Below are 26583 nucleotides of genomic sequence, written 5' to 3'. Positions count from 1 at the left end.
CTTTTTAAAACACACTGTATAAAAAACTGAGCAGATTGCCACCAGGACCAAGAGACCCTTTTGATAACTACCCCTAGGTGTGACTTGATCAAGGAACAATAGAACCTAGTTCATCTGAATATGATAGCCAGGTCATTGCTGTAAAAAAGAAAAATGCAGAGTATTTCCTCTGTATAGATCATAGTAAATTAAATAAAATTACAGTGAATGATTGTTACCCGTTGCCTCTTATAGAAGAACCACAGATAAACCACAAGATGCCTATGTATTTTGCACACTGGACTCAAGAATGGTTTTTTTATGTTTATGATGAAGTGGAAAGGCAACAGTATACTTCATTTGAGACAGTCAAAGCAAATCCAGCTCAAGAAAGTTCCATCTGTATTATCACATTCACCAGCAGTTATCCATCATTTTATAAACTGTTCCCCCCCCCCCCCCCCCCCCCACTGGTGTGAAAGAACACTGTATTTATTTACATGGATGATATTCTAATACCAGGAAAGAATGAGGATGAGGCACTGTGGGGGCTTGGTGTAGGGTCAAAAATTGCAGCAGATATGGCTTGGAAATTAATTTTTCAAAATGCCAATTCATGAGGAGAACTATTAAGTATCTTGTATGTGTTTATACAGTATGAACAAATCTGACCTTCTCCTGAAAAGACAAAAGCTCTCTACAGCTTTCCAGCACTGAAATCTATTGCAGCAGTACGAAGTTTCCTGAGGCTAACAGGATCTTTTAACAAGTTTCTCTCTAATTACTCTACGACTGCCAAATCTCTGAATGATTTACTGAGCAATGTTCAGGAATATAAGTTTGAAGAAAAGCAGAGACATCCTTTCATTGGATCCAGTTTTAAAAGTCTGGAAACTAAAATATGAAACTGAAGAACACACATGCAAGCAAAGAACATTTTGGAGCTGCGTTATTACAAAAATCTCCAGACGAGAAGTTCCATCCAGTCTGTTACATGGGTAAAAAAACACCTCAAGAGGAAATATACAGTATTTATGAACTTAAAACCTTAGCTACTGTTAATATCTCAAGGGAATTTTGATGTATTTATTAGGAATACATTTTAAAATTTAACAGACTGTGTCGCATTCTGAAATATAATGGATGAGGACAACTCGTCACCAAGAATAGCAAGATTGACTTCAGTGTTAGAAAAGTATTCCTAACACCATGGAATCTGGGTCTAGCATGACACATTTAAAAAATCTTAGAAATGTTCACAATGTAACCGTATGTACAAATTAATTTGTGATGTGAATGTAAAATGACTTGTTCCACATCATTACGATCTATCGTGCAGAATGATCCATTGAACATATAACTAGCTAAATCACTGTGTAAATGCACTGTTTGGTTTTGCAGATAGTTTAGTAGCTAGAATCCCGAAAGTTCAAGAGAAGAATGACGGTTTGGCAATGATCATGGACAGTCTCGGAGAATACCTTGTAAAAACTTTATTGAGAGAGGGAATTCTTTTCAAGTTCAGTGAGGGAAGAGAGACTTAGAGACTCTAATATACAACATGAAATAATCAAGCTTGCACCTGAGAAAGGAAATTATGCTGTTAAACTGAAGAGGAAATAAAACATGATTATTATACACCAAAATTGAACGGCAAGGTGAAGAGTGACTTCCGATTGTGTAAAATGTTTAATTGCGAATAAGAAATCAAAAAGAAGAAGGGTTTCCTTTAACTCTTGTTCAAAGAGATTGAGCCATTACATACTTATCATATGGATCATACTCCACCACTTCAGTTGACTAATGAAAGAGCCAAGCACTTTTTAAGTATTATTGATGGACAAGAGCTATTGAAAAAGTAACTTACATTTCGCCGCTATACTGTGAGATGAGGTGTTTGAGTGGTGTTAGAATGTCTACTGAATAATTATGCAATGGGTTGTGATAATTTGCAGTGCATGTTGCCTCTGCTTTGTTCACTGCAAATGTTTAAGACGTCTGCTGCAATAGACAGTGTAACTGTATCTGGCATGGGAATTCACTTACACAACAGTCCTGGTTCCATTCATTGCTGTGTTGAATCTTGGCTGAACATATGTCCATGAACCTTGGTTCTTGTGTTCCTCTTGAGCCCAGCACAAAAGTGCATTTGGATACTTCGCACACTCATTCTTCACCAAGTCATAGGGGAAAGGGCATATCTGCAATTACAATACAAATAAATATTTTGTGATCTGAACTAGCTGTAAGAGTAATGGCCTAAAGTACAATTATGTGTAGTATTTATACAATTAAAATACCTGTTCAATCCTTGTAATGGCTATGTCATTGGTCAAAACTCTCTCATCACGAGCTTTTCGCAAGTCATAGAACACCTTTCCTGTGCAGAATATTAATTTCTTGACAGCATCTGCATTCTTGCTAGGGGCCCCGTCCTCTGGAATGACCCTGGAAAAAAAAAAAAAAAAAATGGAGAGAAGTTTAGAAAAAGAGGATGAAGAAACAAATGTTGAAACTATAATAAATGAAAACCATGTTCCTTGAATTTATAATTAGAGATCAGACTGAGGTAAATGGTTATTCAAAAAATCAGATAGGTAAATATGTAAGTAACACAAAATCTGAACGCCTGAGTCTCACAGATTGGTGACTGTACATACTTAACTGACAGTAGTATTCGTCACTTGAATGACAGTGTTATCCCCTCCCTATTTTATATTCTGAGAGGGAAATGATCTAGACACAAGGACAACTTAAATTGTCATTTGAATCACATAAAACCCTTTAATAAATATTAAATGCAGAGCATTTACAGTAATTCTTTACTTAAGTGATTATTCCTAAATTTTAAAACACCTGTGTGTAGATAATATTCTCCAAATGGCCAAATTCATTCAATTTCATCCCTGCCATTTTGCTTCCACCCACCTGCCTGCCCATTGAGGCCTAGCAAATGTTCTCAAGGGTACATGACATCCACAATTATCTACAGTGAAAAGCAGTGGCTGATACAGAAGAACCTCAAGGAGGGGGCGCTAAAGACATCTTGAGCTACCTTTAATTTTATCATAATAATCAAGTCACATGCAAAGTTTAAGAAAGTATTATTTAAACTGAATATACACATATACAAGAAAATGTAATCATATGATATAAAAAAGTTACAATTGTGGTTCTCTTCCTTAAATGATGAATTCTATGCATCTATTCTTCTTGGCAAATTGGTTAATTACATCATCAATAGGACAATCAAAGTCAGGGTGGGTGTTCAACAGAACTAAGTCAGTAAGTCAATCCTCCTCCATCGTCAACCTCAGCCATGTCTTTGTATGCCGCACCATTAAAAACTTCTTTCTACTGTAGCAATAGATGCAGGTAGACAAACAAATATTTCGTACAGCATGTGCAAAGTAGGAGAGTCAGATCTAGGATGAACGGTCAATGCTTGCATAGCAGAATCATGATCATTAAGGGTGTTTATGCTCATTTGCTTGTATTGAAGAATCTCTCCCATTAGTCTCTTTTTAATCACAAAGAGTGATTCTTCTTCAAAGAATGGTAGTTCAGTTAAGCACTGATTCAATTCATCTGCCAGATCATTACCATCATTTTCAGCAGTTATGAGGGCAAAAGTATGTTGAATTTAAATGATAAATATTTTCTTCAACAAAATTTTCTCTCATGTCAGTCGTACCACGGTCCAGTGTTGGAAGGAAATTCTTCAGTCCTAATATTTCTGCTTCTGAATGTAAAGTAGCCTCCAATTCAGCAAATAGTCCTTATTTATAATGCTATGTATCTAAGGTTTTCTGTACAAGAAAACAGTAGAATATTTGTGACTTTTCTTGAACAAGTGCCAGACAGAACAACATACTGAGATCACTTGAATGGCCACGACATTTCTTGTAAGTAAGTGTTAGCTATCTATGTGCCAGACAGAAATGTATAAATGTTATGACATGGATGTGCGTACTACATAGGAAAGTACAACTATTCGATAACTTGATTCAGTTGGGTCAACTAAAGAAAGAAGTGAATGAATAGCGTGCGGACTGACTGGTGGGGACAGCGCAGGTGGCAATGCGGGCGGCCCCACAAGGGGGTGGTGGTGACGACGACTGTAAATATGGAGGGAAACAACAATGTGGTTGCTAGTCCCTCCGTGTATCTGAATATGCAGGTATGACCTCCTGCCCTCCTCCCTCCTTCACCTTCTTCCTCTCTCTGTTAGAGTAAAAAAACTTCTATGTCTTGTACTAGATACACAAATGGATAACTAGCCTACTAAAATTCAACTGTCCAAAATGAAACTAAGTACACAGCATAAAAGTTCAAATCACTACCTAACATACATAATTAGTAACATATGTTAGGAGATAGTGATGTCCTAGGTTCATTTGACACTGCAGATATTGGGTAGCTGTACAATCTTCAAGGAAGTGATGAACCACTGTTGTTCCTCCACAGACACACTGAGGATATTTACTGGTGTAGTGGAAATTCATGAGTTACTTTGCAATGTGCTATTCTGCTACAGCACAAGGCAATACCTTCTCCCCTTGAGCTTTGTAGCCAAGTCTGACAGACCTTAGAGGTGTGTTTGACGATTTCTTCAGGATGTGGCATCTAATGTGAGTCCTTAAGTCAGCACTTAGAATATCTATTTCAAGCATTTATATTCCCATTGCTTCTTTGGCTAGCTTGTCAATCAGCTGATTACTTGGAATGCTGATGTGACTTGGCAGCTAGAGAAAAATAGCTGACATACCTGTACTGCTGAGGGCATACAGTTTGTCATGGATGCAGGGACTAATGGGTGTTCTGGACAGCAACTGTCTATTCTTTGCATAACACTCAAAGAGTCACTGGATATAATGAAGTTCTGTTGAGGGAAAGTCAATATGTTTTGTGGTGCTCTAAGTATGGCTATTAACTCGACATATAAATACTGCACTTTTTTTGGTAGAGAATGTTGTTCTAGATTTCAGTTGTGTATTCATGAATAACCGATTCTTTCACTATCTTTGGTGCCATCTGTGTAAAGAAGATTAAAATGAGTATACTCTTGGATGACTGAATAAAATGCACAACGATAAAAAGTGGCAGTTCTTTCCCTACCTACTAGTTGGGGCACATACTGGGGATGCGTTCACGGTCAAGAGTGTTATGTATGGGTACTCAGAGCAAGTTGAAGTTCTGGTCAGAGGTCTCCCAGTCTTACTGCTGTGGCTTACCCTTTTGTAAGACAGTTATTGAGTAACTGGGTCTTTTTATTGTGAAATTTGATTAATTGGGACTGCATAGTTACATAAATTTTTTTGGTGTCATATTTTCAGTGTTGGTACTCCAACATCAACAAAAAGACAATCAGGTGGACTTGTCTGAAAAGCTCCAGTTGCCAAAACGATCCGATTATGATGACCAGGATCTAGTACTGATGGTGCTGCTGATCCATAAACAATACTTCCATAGTCCAAAAGGGATAAAATTAGCACTTTATAAAATGATAATGAAACTGTTTGGTATGGCACCCCAGGATCCATTAGCATGGAAATGAGTACCAAATTTTTCCATGCAGGAAGTCTTGAGTTGGCGCATATGTAGAACCATGTTAAGTATATAATCAAAAAGAAGTTACTTCCAATAACTGGGTTTCAAGGTATTGTTCTGAATGATAATAGGCAGGCCATATTCTACAAAAGTCACAAATATTGATTTAGTTGGTTAGAAACAGGAAAACAATCTCCACGATTTTGCATTCATTTTTGTGGCTTCTGCATAGCTATCTGTAGCTAGCACTCTGTTGTGCATAACACTACTTGCTATAATATAAACAAATATGACTACTTGCTATAATATAAACAAACAAAGATGACCAACATATAATACCACTGTGATTGTATGTCACACTGCATTTACTATACCATTTACTGCAGCTGTAAAAAGTGTGGCACTTAAAAGTGATCCTTACTAAAACTGCACCTTCTTGCATGTATTGGTTACTAAGTGTGGAACAAACCTTGATTCTAAACAGTCTAAGAAATAAAAAAAAAACTTTGGATGAAGACTGGTAAATTTCCTAATGCAGAATAAAATGTTTGTTGGTAGTTCACAAAGGCCTTTTGCATTGCAACTCCAATCATATGAGATGATCTGTGGTAGTGTAAAATCTTTGGAATCTGCACTGGAATTGAAAAAGGAGATTTCCAGATATCACACACACCAATGAAGCCACTCACTCATTAACCACCCTTCCTAATAATTTTCCCAAGTTACTTGTTAGGTTGATCAGTTTGTAACTATTTTTAGTTTTGGGGTCTTGTCCTGGTAGGGGGTATTGATGTACCCTCTCCCCATTGCAGGGGAAATTTGCTGCCTTGTCATATCTTGTGAAAAACTCTGTGGAACAGAGCTTTTACTATTTTCACCAAGATGTTGAAACATTTAATTATGGATGTTGTCTGCTCCTGGGAACTTATCTCTACATTGCTTTAAAACATTATGTAGTTCCCAGGCTGTAAAATGTGCACTGCAGGTTGTCAAGTTTGTTAACATAAAAGATATAGTATTAAGTTCAGTTAAAAGTCGATGTTGAGTAAAATTAGTACGGTAATAGATGTCAACATTTCTGCATAATATTTTGCTAAAATTTCAGGAATTTCACAGAACTTGCGTTAATTTCTCCTTCATCAAGGATTTGCTGGAGTCCGTTAGTGGACATCATGACACTAACCCACTGTAATTGGAACCACATCTGCGAAGCTGTGGTTTGTGCTTCCACAGAAGAAACATATCAATCCCAATATTCTTTCTCCTTTTGCTTTTGCCCTTGACCTTTTAAAATTAAGTTTTAGGTAGAGTGGTGATGACTATGTCGTCATACAGCCCTTAATCATTCTATGATGGCATCTGCAATCTTCTTCCACCACCATGTAAAAGGTTTCTGTTTAGGAGGATGAAAATAGAATAGTATTATTGTGTACACAGATTGATTGAATGTGTCTATTGCATCTTGTACTGTTTCTTTGAACCTTTTCTCTGTATTTGTAGTGGTGAAACCAGGGTTACTAGCTGAAAGAAAAAAAAATTGTCTGAAAATAAAAGTTAATACTGTAGTCCATGAAAGTACTGCTTCACATCTGTGTTTAAAATTTAACTTTAATAGGTGATACTGACATGTAGAAGAACAAGTCTGATCTCAATGCTAATTATTTCATGTTGTGCAGGTGGGGTATCAAAACATACTTTCATGCAAATCATAAACAAATATTAATATTTTCTACAGAAAAATTATTGTGTGAGGGAGTTACATTCTTGCAAGAAAATATTGACTTCATTCTTCTCTTAGCCTCTTTTTAACAAACAAATTTAAGTGCCCCATGTTCTATTACATATATTTAGGTGCTACTAAATATTGTTCCTGTGTGAGAAATTCTGATTTGATTTGATTGTTTATTGGTCCAGTTTTATCATACAGCACAAATTGTACAATTGATATTGGACAGGTCAAAGATAAGTTACAATAAAAAATAGTATTATCAAAATAGTAGGCAAATTAAAAATAGGTACCTATTACAATTAATTTTGTTATGTATTCAGAAATTCTCTGACAGAATAGAAACAGTGCTTTATTAGAAATGCCTTTAGTTTAACTTTAAATATTGGATGAGTAGCATTTTTTTATTTCTTCTGGTATCTTATTGTGTAGTATCACACCAATGTTAATTATGCTCCTCTGATAGGTGGTTGTTCTGTGATATTTTTGATGTATATTTGATTTCCCTCTGGTACTGTAGTTGTGTACATGTTTGTTCTGTAGCAGTTTGCCTGTTTTCAGGAAGTAGTCCCTAGTGAACAAGATAGTTTCATAAATGAATAAACTTGGAACATTTAGAACATCAAGCTCAGTAAAATGGGATTTACAGGACTCCATCTTTTTAAGGCCACAAATTATTATTAGAGCTCTTTTTCGCATTCTAAAAACCTTTACACTGTGAGTTGGTAATCCCCAGAAAACGATCCCATATCGGACTAGTGAGTGGAACTGTGCACAGTATGCCTGCAGTACTGTTGTTTTGCTTGTTGTAGCCTTTAAAATTCTTAGCCCATAGCACACAGATGATAGTTTTCTAGACAAGTTATTTATATGTGTGTCCCATTTTAAGTCTTGCTGAACCCATAGACCCAAAAATTTTGTGACACTTACATTTTCTAGCGGATCATTTTTTAATTGTGCTTGAATAGACATTTGATTAGTTGGTGGAATTAAATGAAAATCGACACACACAGTTTTTTCGGTATTTATAATGAGTTTGTTTTTTGTGAATCACTCAAAGTCTTTTCATAGAACTTTCTGCTGTGGACTGCAAAGTTTCTGGACTGGATCCAGTGAGCAATATGATGATGTTGAAGGAGATATCAAGGTGGTAAGGTAATGACCACAGTTCTCTCTTCTAATCATCAATACTTTTATTACACGAACAAATGTACAGGTAGAAGACTAGGCGAGAACTGAGGTCCCGGAAGTATACAAAACAAAGATCAACTTGAAGACATAACACACATATGATGGTCTGCTGAAGGTGGTGGTGTGGGGTGGAGGTGGTTGGCGAGAGTTTAAGTGGGTTACAGTGAGTTCCTCCGCGTCTTAACGGCACGGGCCGTGTGGGTGTGGGAGGAGAGCGTGGAGCAAATCCTGGATTGCTGATGCTGAAGTCTTGAAGCGACATCAACGGTCGTAGTCATTGGCCGGTGCGGGAGCGCTGGTGTGGAAGGGTCTCATCGGCAGGGAACCTAATGATCACCTTTCCACTTGGCCTAACGTAAGCACGTAGGTTGCCACAAGTAGCACTTCGAGAGATTTTGAAATGCTTCACTACACATTTTGACACACCACCTAACAAATCACACTAATTGTCACACGCAAGCAGCACTAATGCGGTATCACCATTAGTGACGACAGATAAACCACAGATGTCATTAGGACAAACGTGGGTAGAGAGCTCATAAGTGGTACCTGCTAACGGAGAGGTATGCTGAGCTGGTGGGGTGGGGGAACCATAGCAAGGTGAGGGCGGTGTGCTGCGAGTAGAGGGGTGAGTGTCAGACGGTGAGGTCTGAGTGGGCGTGGCCGGAACCTGCAGGTTGCACTGGTTAGAAGAGCAGCATGGTGTGCTGTTGCACGAAGATGGAACTGTTATATTAGAGCCCTGGGAGCTGGGGCCTCTGCTATGGGAGCCGGGAGGCGGAAAACCCCAGAATGAATGTGGGCTCGTTGACGGGGCCAGTGTAGGCATGAGTTTACGCGAATCATGAGCAGAGGAAGAAGGCCGAGGGTGGCCAGAGAGCATGGTCTCTTCAGTGGTGGGTGAGGTAGGGGAAAACTCGACGCGAACAGGTTTAACCCTGTTGAGGGAGACAGTAGTTACTGAGCCCTTAATTATGATGTCCATTGTGTTACTGGTTCATTTGACAACTCTGTACAGGCCTGTGTAAGGGGGCTGTAATGGTGCTTTTACAGTGTTGTCGCAAAGGAACGCAAATTCGCAAGTGTCGAGCGCCTTGGAAACATATGTGTGCGGCGAAGTGTGGCTGGAAGGGGACGGGGGTTGAAGCTTGTTACAGTGTAACCTCACCATTTCTACCAAGGATGGCAGTTCCGACAGTATGGCGACTGGAGTAGGAGCAACAGGTTTGCCTGGCAGTGTAAGGGATTCGCCATAGATGAACTCTGCCACTGAGCCTTTAAGGTCTTCCTTGAAAGTGGTCCCCAAACAGAGTAAGATGAATGGCAGGGCTTCTGTCCAAAGGAGGCCATGGCAACGTAGGGCCATCTTAAGTGTCCTATGCCAACGTTCCAATAGGCTGTTGCTTTAGGGGTGGTATGCTGTTGAATGAATTTTCTTGATGTCTTGAAGACACGTTCCAGCATTGCTTGTTTAGCTGTAGCGTACTTCTTGTTCGAGGAGGTGACTTAACCAGGTCATAAATTAAGTCGACACTGTCGTGGAGGTGGTTCATGAGGCATGTGTAACAGGTGTTGTCATCAAGTGCACAGACACTGAAAGTTTGCTCGACCAGGTTGAACCAGAATTCCGGGTGAGCATGTTTGAATGCCGGAAGTTTCGGTAGATTCGACGAACTGGCGGTCGAAGAAAGCGGGCAGTCACTTGCGGACGTAGGAGTAGGCAAGTCAAAGTTAACTCTGTGTTGTGAGGGCAGTAGAGAGGAAGCAGACATGCCAGCTGTGTTCATAGTAGCTGGAGGGGAAGCTAAATCCATTAGAAGGAAGCCCAGCGTGGAGCACAGCGGGACCGGTTGTTGCAGCGGAAGGTCAAAGTGGTCACGACTGTTGCTTGACAGGTTATTATGCAATTGGTCCTCCACATCTGCAGCGAAATTGTCCATCACAGAGTCAATGATGAGCTTGGTGGAACCTGACATGCTCAAATTACTGTACTGATGAACACTCAGAGTAACAGGCTGGCGAATGTCATTCATGTAGTGTGCAACCGGCGCGGAGTGATACACATGTCGAGCTTTCACATTCAAAAAGGCGTCCTGTTGTGGCACATTATGAAAACTATGCTTCCCAGTATTTGCATTAAAGCTCGGTATCAGTGTGTAGTGGTTTCTTGTACTGCTGTGTGGCGAAAACTGAAGCACTTCCGGGCTAACAAAGCCGGTGTCAGAGACTGCTGGTGTCATGTTCAAAACCACTGCACCTGACGAAGTCCCTGGGTTCTCGAGGCTATAGGACTGCGGAAATTCACATCAGGCACTGACTACAGCTGTCATGCTTGAATTTAGTAGTTGTTGCTGGTGAAAACTGGGCAGAGGCGGCGTGTTGTAGAAGGCCATTGTGTAGCAGACAAAGGCCCACGCGGAACGCGGAAGCCGGCGCGGTAGTCACTTTGTACTCCGTTCGATGGATTATTCGAACTTCGGGGTCACCACTGAAGGAGATATCAAGGTGATAAGGTAATGACCACAGTTCTCTCTTCTAATCATTAATACTTTTATTACACGAACAAATGTACAAGTCGAAGACTAGGCAGGAACTGAGGTCCCGGAAGTTTACAAAACAAAGATCAACTCTAAGACATAATGCACATATGATGTTCCGGCCTATCGATCCATGGATCAACAGCACAGTGTCATCGGCAAACAGGATAGTTTTTGTGGGACTCATATATTCAACTAAGTCGTCCACATAAATCAAGAAGAGTAGTGGACCTAAGATTGAGCCCTGCGGTACACCATATTTTATTGGTAATTCACTAGAAAGAAAGGAGTTGTTTCTTGTTTTATTCATTTTGTTGAATTCATACTGAAGTGATACTTTCTGCCTGCGGTTTTTTAGGTATGAACACAACCAGCTATGTGCTACACCTCTTAATCCTAGTCTTTCTACTTTTTCGAGAAGAATGTTACGGTCCAGGACATCAAAGGCTTTTGATAGATCTAGAAAAATACCTGCAGCTAATTTATGTTGATCAAAGGATTTTAAAATGCAGTCTAAGAATTCGAAAATTGCTGTCTGTGTAGATTTAGACTTTCTAAAACCATGTTGTTGTACTGTAAGAGGTGCATATTTATTTATGAAACTTAAAAGCCTGTCATAGAAGAGTTTTTCTAGAATTTTTGAGAAGGAACTTAACTGTGACACAGGTCGGTAGTTTGATATTTTTTCAGAAGAACTTTTTTTTTCTTTTTTTTTTTTTCTTTGACAGTGGTGCAACTTTTGCTATTTTAAAAATATCTGGAAATACACCAGTTTTTAAAGACAGGTTGAAAATTTTTGCCAAGGGGTTTGCTATGTGGTGAGCACATGCTTTTAATATGAAATCAGGTACTTCATCAAGACCACTTGACATTTTATTGCTTAATGATTTAATTTTACTTATAATTTCATTGGGGTTTGTTTCATAAACACACATGGAAGCATTCAAGATCACTGACTTGCTGGAGAAACTTTGTACTGATCCTTGACAGTGTACTTGAGTGAGGTCTTCAGGTAGTGAAGTGAAGTATTCATTGAATTTTTCCACAACTGAATTTGGGTCTGTGACTTTTGAGCCTTCTAGTGTTAATGATACATTCTTATTCTTTGGAGCTGGACTACAAGTTTATTTCTTTATAACTCTCCATGTGTATCTCATTTTGTCAGATGGGTTCTTATCAAATTGTCATTCCACATAATTTTTGCCTCTCTGACTACTCTACCATAGATTCTTGTGTAGGCTTTTGAATAATCTGCAAATCCTCAGGTTACTCTATATTTCTTACACCAGTACTACAGAAATCTGTTGTTCTCACTGGAAATTTTTATGCCTTTAGTTATCCATTGCTCATTATTGTTAGGTTTTACTGTTTATACTACTTTTGGAAATGCTACATTAAAATAGTGAAGAAAGATGCTCCGAAAACTCATGTACATGCTATCAACATTGTTCTGAGTGGTGATGCTTTCCCAGGTTTCCTTCACCAGTAAGAGATTAAAAATTCTAATGTTATCTTCAGAAAAGGTTCTTTTTTCAACTACTTTTTCGGAACTACGACTACTTGTTGGCATTTATATACACAGCAGCTACGCCTCATGATCACTATAACACATGCTCAGTACTCTGCTTGTGAAACTGTAATTTGTATCCGATATGAATATTTGCTCAATAATGGAATTTGTGCATTCTGTTAATCTTGTTGGGCAGTGTATTGTGGGGATCATATTGAATCTGTTGGTCATATTTATCAAAGCATCTTTGCTGCTGCTGTCTTTTGAAAAATCAATATTGAAATCCTCACAAAGCACTATCTTCATATTTAGTGTACTGATTCTGTTCAGCAGAACCTCTAGTTTATTCATTAAGACTGGCAGATTTCCATTTGGTGCTCTATATAAGGTAATAACTATGAAATTAAGCTCTGGCTGTTTAGTAATGGAAAGTTCAAAGTCTTTTTCAATTGGGTCAATATAACTTTTACTGACATCACACAACTTTATTTGTTCTTTCACAAAGATAGCAGAGCCACCATGTTTGGAAAACTCTCAGCTAAAATGACTTGCTAATCTATATCCTGAGATTGAGGTTAATTTTACTTTGTCATTCCATAGCCAATGTTCAGTAATGCAAATTATGTCCAATTTAGTGCATACTGGAGTGGTGCTTCCAACATGGAAATTTTATTTGTGAGTGACTGAACATTATGTTGTAGTATAGCAAAATCTGGGTATTTAGGAACTTTAGTTGAAACGGTTTCTGATTCTTAATCTAACGGCATTTCTAATACAGCACTTACCCTAAAAATTTTCAGTATCTTTCTTGTGTGTGGCTTCTGTTTGCTGGTGGCAATCAGCAGGTGAGTTAACTTCTGGAGCTTGTATGAGTTTTGCTTCATCCACATCTGTCCTCTTCGGTTTAAACCATTTTGTAATTTTCGTTTGGCTGACAACTTTATTATTTGTTTCTCTCCTAATCGGTTTAAACCACTTGGTAATTTGCGTTTGGTCGATGGAACAGCTTGTAACTCTTCTAAAGCACTTTGTAATCTCCGTTTGTTTGTCACTTATACTTTTTTCTTCACTCTTCTTCGAGATTTGAGTACATATTTTTTCGACGAGTAATTTCTTTCCCGGCGTATTCAAATGAAGACCATGGACCGTATGGAATCTTCGCTCCAATATGTTTATATCGACAATATTGACATTCTTAAAGTTAGTGCATATTTCAGTGATACACTCGTTTGCAACATTAATTTTGCAGTTCACACACGACCAGGGTGGTAAAACATGATGATGAGGGATATTCACCATGAGTACATTTGTGGGGATTAAATTATTTAAACATTTTCTCATTTCTGTAATAACCTTGTACATCTCGTTTCTGTAGATGTCGTTTGACCCTCCTATTAAAATGGTGAAATCATCTTTACTCAAATTAGCTACGTCAGTTGATGTTGTTACGTCCGTTATTTCACTCAATGGAGCCCCTGGCTTTATGAAACCAGATGCCTTGAAACTACCTGTTCTCGTCAACATTAGGTAACTGTCACCTAACACACAAATTGTTTTGTGTTTCACACTTTTTGTAACCAGGGGATTTAAGGTTCTTCTTCTCACCTGACTAGTGTTGTCTTTTTGCCATACGTGTTCTAAAGGTTCTTCAGTTTGCACTTTTCACTTAGATACATTTTTCAACGTAGTTTCCTTTGTTGCATTGAAGTCCGTGTTAGTGTAGGTGTTCGCACTTATTTTCGGAGTTTTTACAATATCTCCTGATGCAGTATTTTCACTGTTTGAAATACTTAAAACAAGCAACGGTTTGCCTACTTTGTTTTCCAACTTTTCAACCCTTTCCGACATGTTCACTGAATCCATGGCAGAAAGCACTTCAAAAGTGTTTTTTTGCACTAAATTTTCACTGTCTTTCAGATCTTTTACCTTCTGAGTACACCTTCCTTCACTCATTATCTTCCATTTTTTCCGAGACCGAGTCTTCTTTCTTCATTAGCGTCTCACGTTTTTCAGATTGTAGTTTACTTATTTCCACCTTTTGAGCACCGACTGTAAACTGTAGACTGGATATCCGTTCATTCAACTTCAGTATTTCATTCTTACAACTTGCACACATTTTCCTTTTACTACCGAAATTTACGTTTGACTTGGCTGCCATCTTTCCTTTCCTTTCCTTTCCATTTTTTATTCAAAAATTGTGTGTAATGCAGTAAACTACTGTCATCTTGATGTCTGAACTTCCCCAGAAAATTTCCAAGAAGGAGAAAAAAATTTAAAACTCTTTAACAGGTGTTGTCATCCAACAGCTGTAAATAAATTTAACATCATACTTATTCAGAGCCCTTTCCTGAACACACACTGATTGGCTTTTGATAAATGTGACACACATTTTTAAAATATAACAAGTAACAAATTTTCAGTTAAAATGTGTACTCCACTTCATTTAAAAAGATGTAAAGTTATCAAATTTTACAAATAACAAAGGTAAACTATTATGAAATTATCTACCCGCAGCAACAAGGAATACAACATTTTTTAAATCAGCTTAAACAATGGATTCAATTACAAAATTCCCTTGCATACTTTTTGTTTATTACAATCATGAAACTTATTTCCCCTTTTCTAGGCTAATAAAATATGTATTTAATCTACCTGAGAAATTGCGTTTCTTCAGTCATTTCATCAAAACTTGATCTGGCCTCAGGATGACGCAAAAGTGACTTTGGAGTCATCAAAATGAGGGGCTTGCGAAATGGAAGGGCTATCTGCCGACGGAGAATGTGGAAGTAGTTGGCTGGTGTTGAGCAGTTTGCTACCTGTTAAAGGTGAAACAATATCCAGCTTTATATTTAAGGTCTAACACTACATAAATATATGATGTGACTGGCAGGTCGATAGACACACAAACACACACACAAAATTCAAGCTTTCGCAAGAAACTGTTGCCTCATCAGGAAAGAGGGAAGGAGAGGGAAAGACGAAAGGATGTGGGTTTTAAGGGAGAGGGTAAGGAGTCATTCCAATCCCGGGAGCGGAAAGACTTACCTTAGGGGGGAAAAAAGGACAGGTATACACTTGCACACACACACATATCCATCCACACATATACAGACACAAGCAGACATATTTAAAGACAAAGAGTTTGGGCAGAGATGTCAGTCGAGGCGGAAGTGAAGAGGCAAAGATGATGTTGAATGACAGGTGAGGTATGAGTGGCGGAAACTTGAAATTAGCGGAGATTGAGGCCTGGTGGGTAACGGGAAGAGAGGATATATTGAAGAGCAAGTTCCCATCTCCGGAGTTCGGATAGGTTGGTGTTGGTGGGAAGTATCCAGATAACCCGGACGGTGTAACACTGTGCCAAGATGTGCTGGCCGTGCACCAAGGCATGTTTAGCCACAGGGTGATCCTCATTACCAACAAACACTGTCTGCCTGTGTCCATTCATGCAAATGGACAGTTTGTTGCTGGTCATTCCCACACAGAATGCATCACAGTGTAGGCAGGTCAGTTGGTAAATCTTTAATCAAAGACACCAACCACTTTCTCGAACGCCTGGAATCCTTACCCAATCTGTTAGCCCCGGAAACCATCCTTGTAACCATTGATGCCACTTCCTTATACACAAATATTCTGCACGTCCAGGGCCTTGCTGCGATGGAGCATTTCCTTTCACGCCGATCACCTGCCACCCTACCTAAAACCTCTTTCCTCATCACCTTAGCCAGCTTCATCCTGACCCACAACTTCTTCACTTTTGAAGGCCAGACATACCAACAATTAAAGGGAACAGCCATGGGTACCAGGATGGCCCCCTCGTACGCCAACCTATTCATGGGTCGCTTAGAGGAAGCCTTCTTGGTTACCCAAGGCCTGCCAACACAAAGTTTGGTACAGATTTATGGACGACATCTTCATGATCTGGACTCACAGTGAAGAAGAACTCCAGAATTTCCTCTCCAACCTCAACTCCTTTGGTTCCATCAGATTCACCTGGTCCTACTCCAAATCCCATGCCACTTTCCTTGACGTTGACCTTCCCTGTCCAATGGCCAGCTTCACACGTCCGTCCACATCAAACCCACCAACAAGCAACAGTACCTCCATTATGACAGCTGCCACCCATTCCACATCAAATGGTCCCTTCCCTACAGCCTAGGTCTACGTGGCAAACGAATCTGCTCCAGTCCGGAATCCCTGAACCATTACACCAACAACCTGACAACAGCTTTCGCATCTCGCAACTAACCTCCCGACCTGGTACAGAAGCAAATAACCAGAGTCACTTCCTCATCCCCTCAAACCCAGAATCCCCCACAGAAGAACCACAAAAGTGCCCCACTTGTGACAGGATACTTTCCGGGACTGGACCAGACTCTGAATGTGGCTCTCCAGCAGGGATACAACTTCCTCAAATCCTGCCCTGAAATGAGATCCATCCTTCATGAAATCCTCCCCACTCCACCAAGAGTGTCTTTCCGCTGTCCACCTAACCTTCGTAACCTGTTAGTTCATCCCTATGAAATCCCCAAACCACCTTCCCTACCCTCTGGCTCCTATCCTTGTAACTGCCCCTGGCGTAAAACCTGTCCCATGCACCCTCCCACCACCACCCACTCCAGTCCTGTAACCCGGAAGGTGTACACGATCAAAGGCAGAGCCACATGTGAAAGCACCCACGTGATTTACCAACTGACCTGCCTACACTGTGATGCATTCTATGTGGGAATGACCAGCAACAAACTGTCCATTTGCATGAATGGACACAGGCAGACAGTGTTTGTTGGTAATGAGGATCACCCTGTGGCTAAACATGCCTTGGTGCACGGCCAGCACATCTTGGCACAGTGTTACACCGTCCGGGTTATCTGGATACTTCCCACCAACACCAACCTATCCGAACTCCGAAGATGGGAACTTGCTCTTCAGTATATCCTCTCTTCTCATTATCCACCAGGCCTCAACCTCCGCTAATTTCAAGTTGCCGCCACTCATACCTCACCTATCTTTCAACAACATCTTTGCCTCTGTACTTCTGCCTCGACTGACATCTCTGCCGAATCTCTTTGCCTTTACAAATGTCTGCTTGTGTCTGTGTATGTGTGGTTGGATATGGGTGTGTGTGCGAGTGTATACCCGTCCTTTTTTCCCCCTGAGGTAAGTCTTTCCGCTCCCGGGATTGGAATGACTCCTTACCCTCTCCCTTAAAACCCACATCCTTTCGTCTTTCCCTCTCCTTCCCTCTCTCCTGATGAGGCAACAGTTTGTTGTGAAAGCTTGAATTTTGTGTGTATGTTTGTGTGTCTATCGACCTGCCAGCGCTTTCGTTCGGTAAGTCACATCATCTTTGTTTTTAGATATAGATATATATACAGGGTGTTTCAAAATTGACCGGTATATTTGAAACGGCAATAAAAACTAAACGAGCAGCGATAGAAATACACCGTTTGTTGCAATATGCTTGGGACAACAGTACATTTTCAGGCGGACAAACTTTCGAAATTACAGTAGTTACAATTTTCAACAACAGATGGCGCTGCAAGTGATGTGCACGATATAGAAGACAACGCAGTCTGTGGATGCGCCATTCTGTACGTCGTCTTTCTGCTGTAAGCGTGTGCTGTTCACAACGTGCAAGTGTGATGTAGACAACATGGTTTATTCCTTAGAACAGAGGATTTTTCTGGTGTTGGAATTCCACCGCCTAGAACACAGTGTTGTTGCAACACGACGAAGTTTTCAACGGAGGTTTAATGTAACCAAAGGACCGATAAGCGATACAATAAAGGATCTGTTTGACAAATTTCAACGGACTGGGAACGTGACGGCTGAACATGCTGGAAAGGTAGGGCAACCGCGTATGGCAACCACAGAGGGCAACGCGCAGCTAGTGCAGCAGGTGATCCAACAGCGGCCTCGGGTTTCCGTTCGCCGCGTTGCAGCTGCGGTCCAAATGACGCCAACGTCCACATATCGTCTCATGCGCCAGAGTTTACACCTCTATCCATACGAAATTCAAATGCGGCAACCCCTCAGCGCCGCTACCATTGCTGCACGAGAGACATTCGCTAACGATATAGTGCACAGGATTGATGACGGCGATATGCATGTGGGCAGCATTTGGTTTACTGACGAAGCTTATTTTTACCTGGACGGCTTCGTCAATAAACAGAACAGGCGCATATGGGGAACCGAAAAGCCCCATGTTGCAGTCCCATCGTCCCTGCATCCTCAAAAAGTACTGGTCTGGGCCGCCATTTCTTCCAAAGGAATCATTGGCCCATTTTTCAGATCCGAAACGATTACTGCATCACGCTATCTGGACATTCTTCGTGAATTTGTGGCGGTACAAACTGCCTTAGACGACACTGCGAACACCTCGTGGTTTATGCAAGATGGTGCCCGGCCACATCGCACGGCCGACGTCTTTAATTTCCTGGATGAATATTTCGATGATCGTGTGATTGCTTTGGGCTATCCGAAACATACAGGAGGCGGCGTGGATTGGCCTCCCTATTCGCCAGACATGAACCCCTGTGAGTTCTTTCTGTGGGGACACTTGAAAGACCAGGTGTACCGCCAGAATCCAGAAACAATTGAACAGCTGAAGCAGTGCATCTCATCTGCATGTGAAGCCATTCCGCCAGACACGTTGTCAAAGGTTTCGGGTAATTTCATTCAGAGACTACGCCATATTATTGCTACGCATGGTGGATATGTGGAAAATATTGTACTATAGAGTTTCCCAGACCGCAGCGCCATCTGTTGTTGAAAATTGTAACTACTGTAATTTCGAAAGTTTGTCTGCCTGAAAATGTACTGTTGTCCCAAGCATATTGCAACAAACGGTGTATTTCTATCGCTGCTCGTTTAGTTTTTATTGCCGTTTCAAATATACCGGTCATTTTTGAAACACCCTGTGTGTGTATATATGTAGTTATAATAGAGGGAAACATTCCACGTAGGAAAAATATATCTAAAAACAAAGATGATGTGACTTACCAAATGAAAGTGCTGGCAGGTCGACAGACACACAAACGAACACAAACATACACACAAAATTCAAGCTTTCGCAACCAACTGTTGCCTCATCAGGAAAGAGGGAAGGAGAGGGAAAGACGAAAGGATGTGGGTTTTAAGGGAGAGGGTAAGGAGTCATTCCAATCCCGGGAGCGGAAAGACTTACCTTAGGGGGAAAAAAGGACGGGTATACACTCGCACACACACACATATCCATCCACACATATACAGACACAAGCAGACATATTTACTTTAAATATGTCTGCTTGTGTCTGTATATGTGTGGATGGATTTGTGTGTGTGTGCGCGAGTGTATACCCGTCCTTTTTTCCCCCTAAGGTAAGTCTTTCCGCTCCCGGGATTGGAATGACTCCTTACCCTCTCCCTTAACACCCACATCCTTTCGTCTTTCCCTCTCCTTCCCTCTTTCCTGATGAGGCAACAGTTGGTTGCGAAAGCTTGAATTTTGTGTGTATGTTTGTGTTCGTTTGTGTGTCTGTCGACCTGCCAGCACTTTCATTTGGTAAGTCACACCATCTTTGTTTTTTTATATATATATATTTTTTTCCCAGTAAAACTACCATCAGTACCTACAGACTAGGAGTATACTTCTAATGAACAGCTGAAAGAATACCTCATAAAAAATCTGCTCAAAAATTGGCAGCAGGAGACCACAAACATAAAAAGGTGTTGAAATATGCAAGCTTTCGGAACCAGTGGCTCCTTCTGGCTGAAGAGTTGAAAGGAAAGGAAGAAGGTTGAAGGAAAGTGCCCAGTGCTGTCCCAAACTATCAGTTTCTCCTACTCATCCTGTTCAGTAAGTCTCATCTGACTTGTGGTTCTGTGCAACTTTTCTGAGTTCTCTTCATGTCCTAAAACTCACCAGTCCTTTTCCTTCACCCCTCTTCTCGTTTAATTCAACTGCATTCAATTACCTTTGTTTTACTTTTGTTGGTGTTCACCTTATATCCACCTATCAAGACAATGTCCATTCTATTCAACTGCCCTTTCTTTGCTGTCTCTAACAGAATTACAATGTCATCTGCAAACCTCAAAGCTTTTATTTCTTCCCCCAATTCCTTTTCCAAATTTTTCTTTGGTTTCTTTACTGCTTTCTGAATGTAAAGATTGAACAACATTGTGGGGTGGGGTGGGGTGGGGTGGGGGTGGGGGTGGGGGTGGGGGGGGTTAGCTCAATCCTGTCATACAGCTGTTTCTCTTTTCTCTAACGGTCTCTTAATTTTCCTGTAGAAGGTATTGATCTTTCCACTAGTGAAATATGATTCTAAATTCTTACATTTGTCCTCCAACCATTACTGCTTTGCCATTTTGCAATCCTGTCAATCTCAGTTTTTAAATGTTTGTATTCTCTTTCACCTGCTTAATTTGATATATTTTTATATTTTCTCCTTTCATCAATTAAATTCAATATTTCCTGTGTTATCAAGGATTTCTACTAGGCTTTGTTTTTTATCTATTTGATCCCTTCATGCCTTCATTATTTCCTCTCTTTATGCTATGGATTTGTCTTCTTCTGTACTGCTTTCCTCTGTTCTAGTAGTTGTTTCCCAATGCTATACTATCAGCTCCATAAGACCTCTGTTTACTTAGGAGAATATTATGATTCACAGAGTCAAATGCCTTAGATAGGTCACAGAAAACCTCAACTGGTGCTATTTTGTTATTTAATGCTTGTGCAATTTGGTGAGTAAAAGTGTAAATGGCATTTTCTGTTCCTTTTATTAAAAAAAAAAAAAAAAAACTGTGCCTCATTGAGAATATTGTTGTTGCTCTGATGGGATACCATTTTTCAAAAATTTTGGAAAATGATGTTAGTGGTAAAATGTGTTTTGGTAGTTATTGACATCTTTCTTGTCACCTGTCTCACAGAGGTGCTTAACAATGGCATATTTCAATCTCTCTGGAAAAATGCCCCGAGTTAGTGATGCATTAAATATTTCCAAAAACACAGTGCTTATTATATGGGAACAAGTCTTTAGTTGTGATTCCTCAGTTTCTCCCGGAGTATTTGTTGCTCGAACAGTCCACGGGTATACTGCCGGTTCATAGTGTCAAATGGGCACAATATTTCGGCAATCAGACATATCGCCTTTGATGTTCTCGGCAACGATCTGCGATGGTGCGTACTGTTTGTCCAATATAAGTCTTCCCACACTCACAGGAAGAAGTGCATTGGGAAACCTTCCGAGCTCTGATCAGAACTAAACCTACGAAGACTAACATTACCAGTAGAGAGGGCGGCCATTCGCGACCTAAGAGAGTGCTCCGAGATTGTTATCTTACCTGCCGACAAAAGCAATGCCCCTGTTGTTCTTTCCCGTAAGGACTACATTGAGAAGATGCAGCACCTGCTAGATGACGACTCCTATAGGAATATCAACGCTGACCTCACGAAGAAAGTGGCGAACAAGACCAGGGCTCTACTCAAGGACACGGATCTATCAGAGGGGGACGCCAAGAAATTGTCACCTCAAGGACCTGTACCACCAAGACTTTATGGACTCCCTAAGGTCCACAAAGAGGGGGTACCTATGTGCCCGACTGTCAGCAACATTAGGGCACCTACTTACTTGCTGGAAAAATATCTGGCCGAATTATTTAGCCCCTATGCAGGTAAATGCCCTCACCATATCCGTAATTCTGTGGATTTCATGAAACGCCTTGACAACTTCAGACTGAAAGACACTGATATCCTAGTGAGCTTCGACGTGGTTTCACTATTTGTCAGGGTGCCTCTACGAGAGTCAGTCGAGCTTATTGGGGAGAAATTTGACGAGACCACCACCGAACTCTTTAGGCATGTCTTGACCTCAATGTATTTTCTGTTTAATGGGGAAAACTATGAGCAAACGGATGGAGTCGCAATGGGCAGCCCACTCTTGCCGATGGTCGCAAATTTGTACCTGGAGTACTTCGAGGAGGAAGCCTTGGCATCATCCAATCGGAAACCTACTGGTTTCTTCCGTTATGTCGATGACACATTCGTCATCTGGCCCCATGGTAGGGACAAGCTCCTGGATTTCCTTACACACCTAAACTCCATACATCCAAACATCAAACTCACCATGGAGACCAAAGCAGGAGGAGGATTACCATTCCTGGACGTCATGGTCAAGAGAAGAGCTGATGGTACCCTGAGCCACGGTGTGTACAGGAAGAAAACGCACTCTGACCCGTACCTGCATGCAGACAGCTGCCACCACCCTTCTCAGAGGAATGGAGTACTAAAAACACTAGTACACAGGGCACGCAGCATCTCATATGCAGAGAATCTGCCCCAGGAATTGGAACACCTCAAAACAGTGTTCCGAAAAAACGGGTACTCGGAATGGTAGATCAGACGCGCTCTCTGTCCCACCACCACAGCACAACCTGTGGAGACACATGAACTCACGGAAGAAGAGGTAGCCACTGCCTTTATTCCGTACAATGGCACACTATTGTGAAAATCGGCCGTATATTAAAGTAACACCGAGTTAAAACGATCTTCGGCTCGTCCAATAAAACACGGGCATTACTGGGAAGTGTGAAAGATGACCTCGGTTTGAGGAAGGCTGGCATATACCAAATTCCCTGTGAGTGTGGGAAGACTTACATTGGTCAAACAGTACGCACCATCGAAGATCGTTGCCGAGAACGTCAAAGGCACACTCGATTGAAATATCCAAATAAGTCGGTGGTAGCAGAGCACTGTTTGTATGAGAAACACGAGATGGATTATGAGCGAACCAAGATCCTGGCTCAGACCTCTAAATATTTGGACAGTGTTATAAGGGAGGCTGTCGAAATTTGCACCAGGGAAGATCTTATCAACTGAGATTGCGGCTACAATCTCAGCAAGGCTTGGGACCCGGCATTGAATGTAATTAAGAAGACTCTCAGGAAGAAGTATGAACTGGCAACCAGGGTGGACATAGCAAGCACATCGGCGCTACGACAGATTCTGACGCCCAAGTCTTCGCGACCTCCGGCACGTGGGCTTGGACGGCGAAGAGAGTGGCCCGCGGGGGAAGGGGATTTAAATCGGCCGCCCTCCCTCAGGAGCTCAGTTCCTCAGCGCACCGGACGATGGCGACATGTCTGATTGCTGAAATACTGTGCCCATTGGACACTATGAACTGGCAGTATACCTGGGACTGTTCGAGCAAGTCTTTAGTTCTCTGTTAGAAAGCTAACAAATCCAAATGAGCTTTTATTCTAGAGAAAATGCGTAATTTTTCATAATTTCAGAAGGAGAAGTTGGTGAGACATTCACATGACTGGAATTTATAAAAGTTACTTTTTCAACCTACTGCTTTGATTTTTCTCTCGAACTAATCATCCTCATATTTTCTACTCCATTTAAGAAACAATTATCTAACTTAGCTACTACCTGTCACTGATTACCTACAGCTCTTCCACTTAAATTAATAGTTATGTTATGTTATGTGGCCTGTTGTCCTGTCTACATCCCATACAGACTTAAGTTTTGTGGGCATTACTGATTTCTGATACAGTGTACATTCCTTGATTTTTAATAGCTTTTCTTAGTGATTTTGAGTAGTTTTTGTAGTCCGTGCCTACTGTAGGATCTTTATTTGTTCTCACCAACAAATACATCTTTCTTTTCTTTTCTTTTCTGATTAGCTTATGTGAAAATTATTTTCAAATGATGATATGAATTTATCATGGAACAGATTAAATTTTGCATGTGGCTCATTATAAATTTCAGCTCAGGTCATCTCTTACAAAATATTTTTAGAAACGTCTGCCCGGGAGTCAATTATCATCTCTGATTTCCACCGAGGAGTAGCTATACTGAAAAGCACTAACTTATTTATCCAAACTAACTGCACCTCATGAGCAGAGAGACCAACTGTTACTGGGTATACATTTATTTTCTTCCTTTGAGCATCATCAAAGGAAACATCATCAACTAGTGTTCTATGGTCTTTATCCACCTGTGTTGGAAAATTAACTACCGAGATCCAATTATAGGATGCAAATAAGGTTTCCAGATAATTTTTCATCTCAGAATCCTGTAGAAAATATACATTGAATTCACCAGGAGAATTTATTTTAATTCAGGTTTTACTCACAATCCAGTTGATATCATGTAACTGTCTAACACCAAACTCTTCACTTTCTGGTGGGAAATAATCCGGATCATCAGAAGACATCTGCAGGAACCTCTCAAGGCGAGCACTGGAATGCTCAGGCCCCTGAAACAAATGCAATACATTTAATCAAATAGGATAAATTCCAATGAGTCATATTAAAATTAAAATAACATTTTTTTATCTTCTATGTGAAATTCAGCAATAATAATAATAATAATAATAATAATAATAATAATAATAATCCCCCCGTGGAGGCCCGGGAAAAGAATAGGCCTCCGGTATGTTCTGCCAGTCGTAAAAGGTGACGAAAAGAACAAACCACTAATAGGGCTAACCCCCCTTTTAGTGTGATTACTTGGTTCAGGACAGAACTAAAGAAGCCTCGGACAAGCGCCGTCATGGTTGGGGACGACGCTTGAACCCTATGCCCGCCCACAATGGTAACGACACTGCTAGCCAACTGGAAAATGATTTAAATCCAAATAGAGGTGTTTTGCAGGATATGCTTCCTGCAACCACCCTAGAAGGAAAACAAAGACAGAGGATGAGATGGTCAGATGAAGTTAATCGACACCTCATGTTCTGTTATTACCAAGCAACAAACCTAGGAACCAACACAACTGGATACAGATCACAAGTACACACAACATTTATTACCAGATACCCAGAATTAAAATTTTTAACAGAACAACGACTAGCTGATCAGATCCGTGTAATAATCAAAAATAACAGGATACCCCAGTCAGAATTAGAAAACATCAAACAACAAGTACAACAAATACTAGAACAAAATAATGTGCAGTCAGAAGAAGAAGAAGAAAATACAGTAATGGACTCAAACATCCCAGAGCAAACAAACAAAGAACAACACACATCAATTAAAGAATCAGAGGAAAACTACATCTTAAGACAGCCACCAGAACAAGCACAAATAGAACACGAAGTGAAACACATGTTAGATATAGAAGAGAAATTTCAGCTGACATATATAGAATACAAAGACACAAATACAGACATTAGACCATTCTTGCATAGACCACCAAATAACCCACAAGTCGAAACAACAATAACAACTATCAACACAATCATACACAACAAAATAAATGAAAATACAACAATGGAAGAGTTACAACTACTGGTTTATGTAGGAGCACTCACTACACTAAATATACACACTAGGCAGAGATCAGAACCAACCAACACACAGAAGAAACCCACAAAACCAGCATGGCAACACAGGCTACAGATCAGAATAGAAAAACTGAGAAAAGACATCGGACAGCTAACACAATTTATAAGAAATGAAATATCAGACAAAAAACGAAAAAGGTTAGGTAAAATCTCACAACAAGAAGCAATGGAGCAATTAGATGAAAAGAAGCAGAAGTTACAAGCATTGTCCAAACGACTTAGAAGATACAAAAAAAGTGAAAATAGAAGGAAACAAAACCAAACATTCAACACAAACCAAAAGAAATTTTACCAGACAATAGATAACACACACATTAAAATAGGCAATCCACCAAACATAACAGACATGGAACACTTCTGGAGCAACATATGGTCAAACCCGGTACAACATAACAGGCATGCACGGTGGATACAAGCAGAAACAGACTCATACAAGATGATACCACAAATGCCTGAAGTGATAATTTTGCAAAATGAAGTCACCCAAGCTATTAATTCTACTCACAATTGGAAAGCCCCTGGAAAAGATAAAATAGCAAATTTCTGGCTAAAGAAGTTCACCTCAACACATTCACATCTAACTAAATTATTTAACAGTTACATTGCAGACCCATACACATTCCCTGATACACTTACACATGGAATAACCTATCTGAAACCTAAAGATCAAGCAGACACAGCAAACCCAGCTAAATATCGCCCCATAACATGCCTACCAACAATCTACAAAATATTAACTTCAGTCATTACACAGAAATT

The 26583-nt window shown here is 40.3% G+C and overlaps 1 protein-coding gene across 1 annotated transcript in view; it reads right to left on the bottom strand.

Moving 5' to 3' along the window:
* Positions 1–26583, bottom strand: part of LOC126203184 (2-oxoglutarate dehydrogenase complex component E1-like) — a 230750-nt gene that overhangs the window by 11824 nt on the left and 192343 nt on the right. Inside the window, exons 15-18 of the mRNA XM_049937426.1 lie at positions 24613–24735; positions 15146–15309; positions 2280–2427; positions 2026–2180 (exon numbers count right to left, since the gene is read on the bottom strand). Coding sequence (XP_049793383.1) covers positions 2026–2180; positions 2280–2427; positions 15146–15309; positions 24613–24735 — 590 coding nt within the window. The remainder of the gene's footprint in view (positions 1–2025; positions 2181–2279; positions 2428–15145; positions 15310–24612; positions 24736–26583) is intronic.

This window comes from Schistocerca nitens, chromosome 9 (genome assembly GCF_023898315.1).
Source record: "Schistocerca nitens isolate TAMUIC-IGC-003100 chromosome 9, iqSchNite1.1, whole genome shotgun sequence".
Classification (NCBI taxonomy): Eukaryota; Metazoa; Arthropoda; class Insecta; order Orthoptera; family Acrididae; genus Schistocerca; species Schistocerca nitens.
Note: the sequence above shows the minus strand (reverse complement) of the source record. Positions and strands in the feature narration are given on the sequence as shown.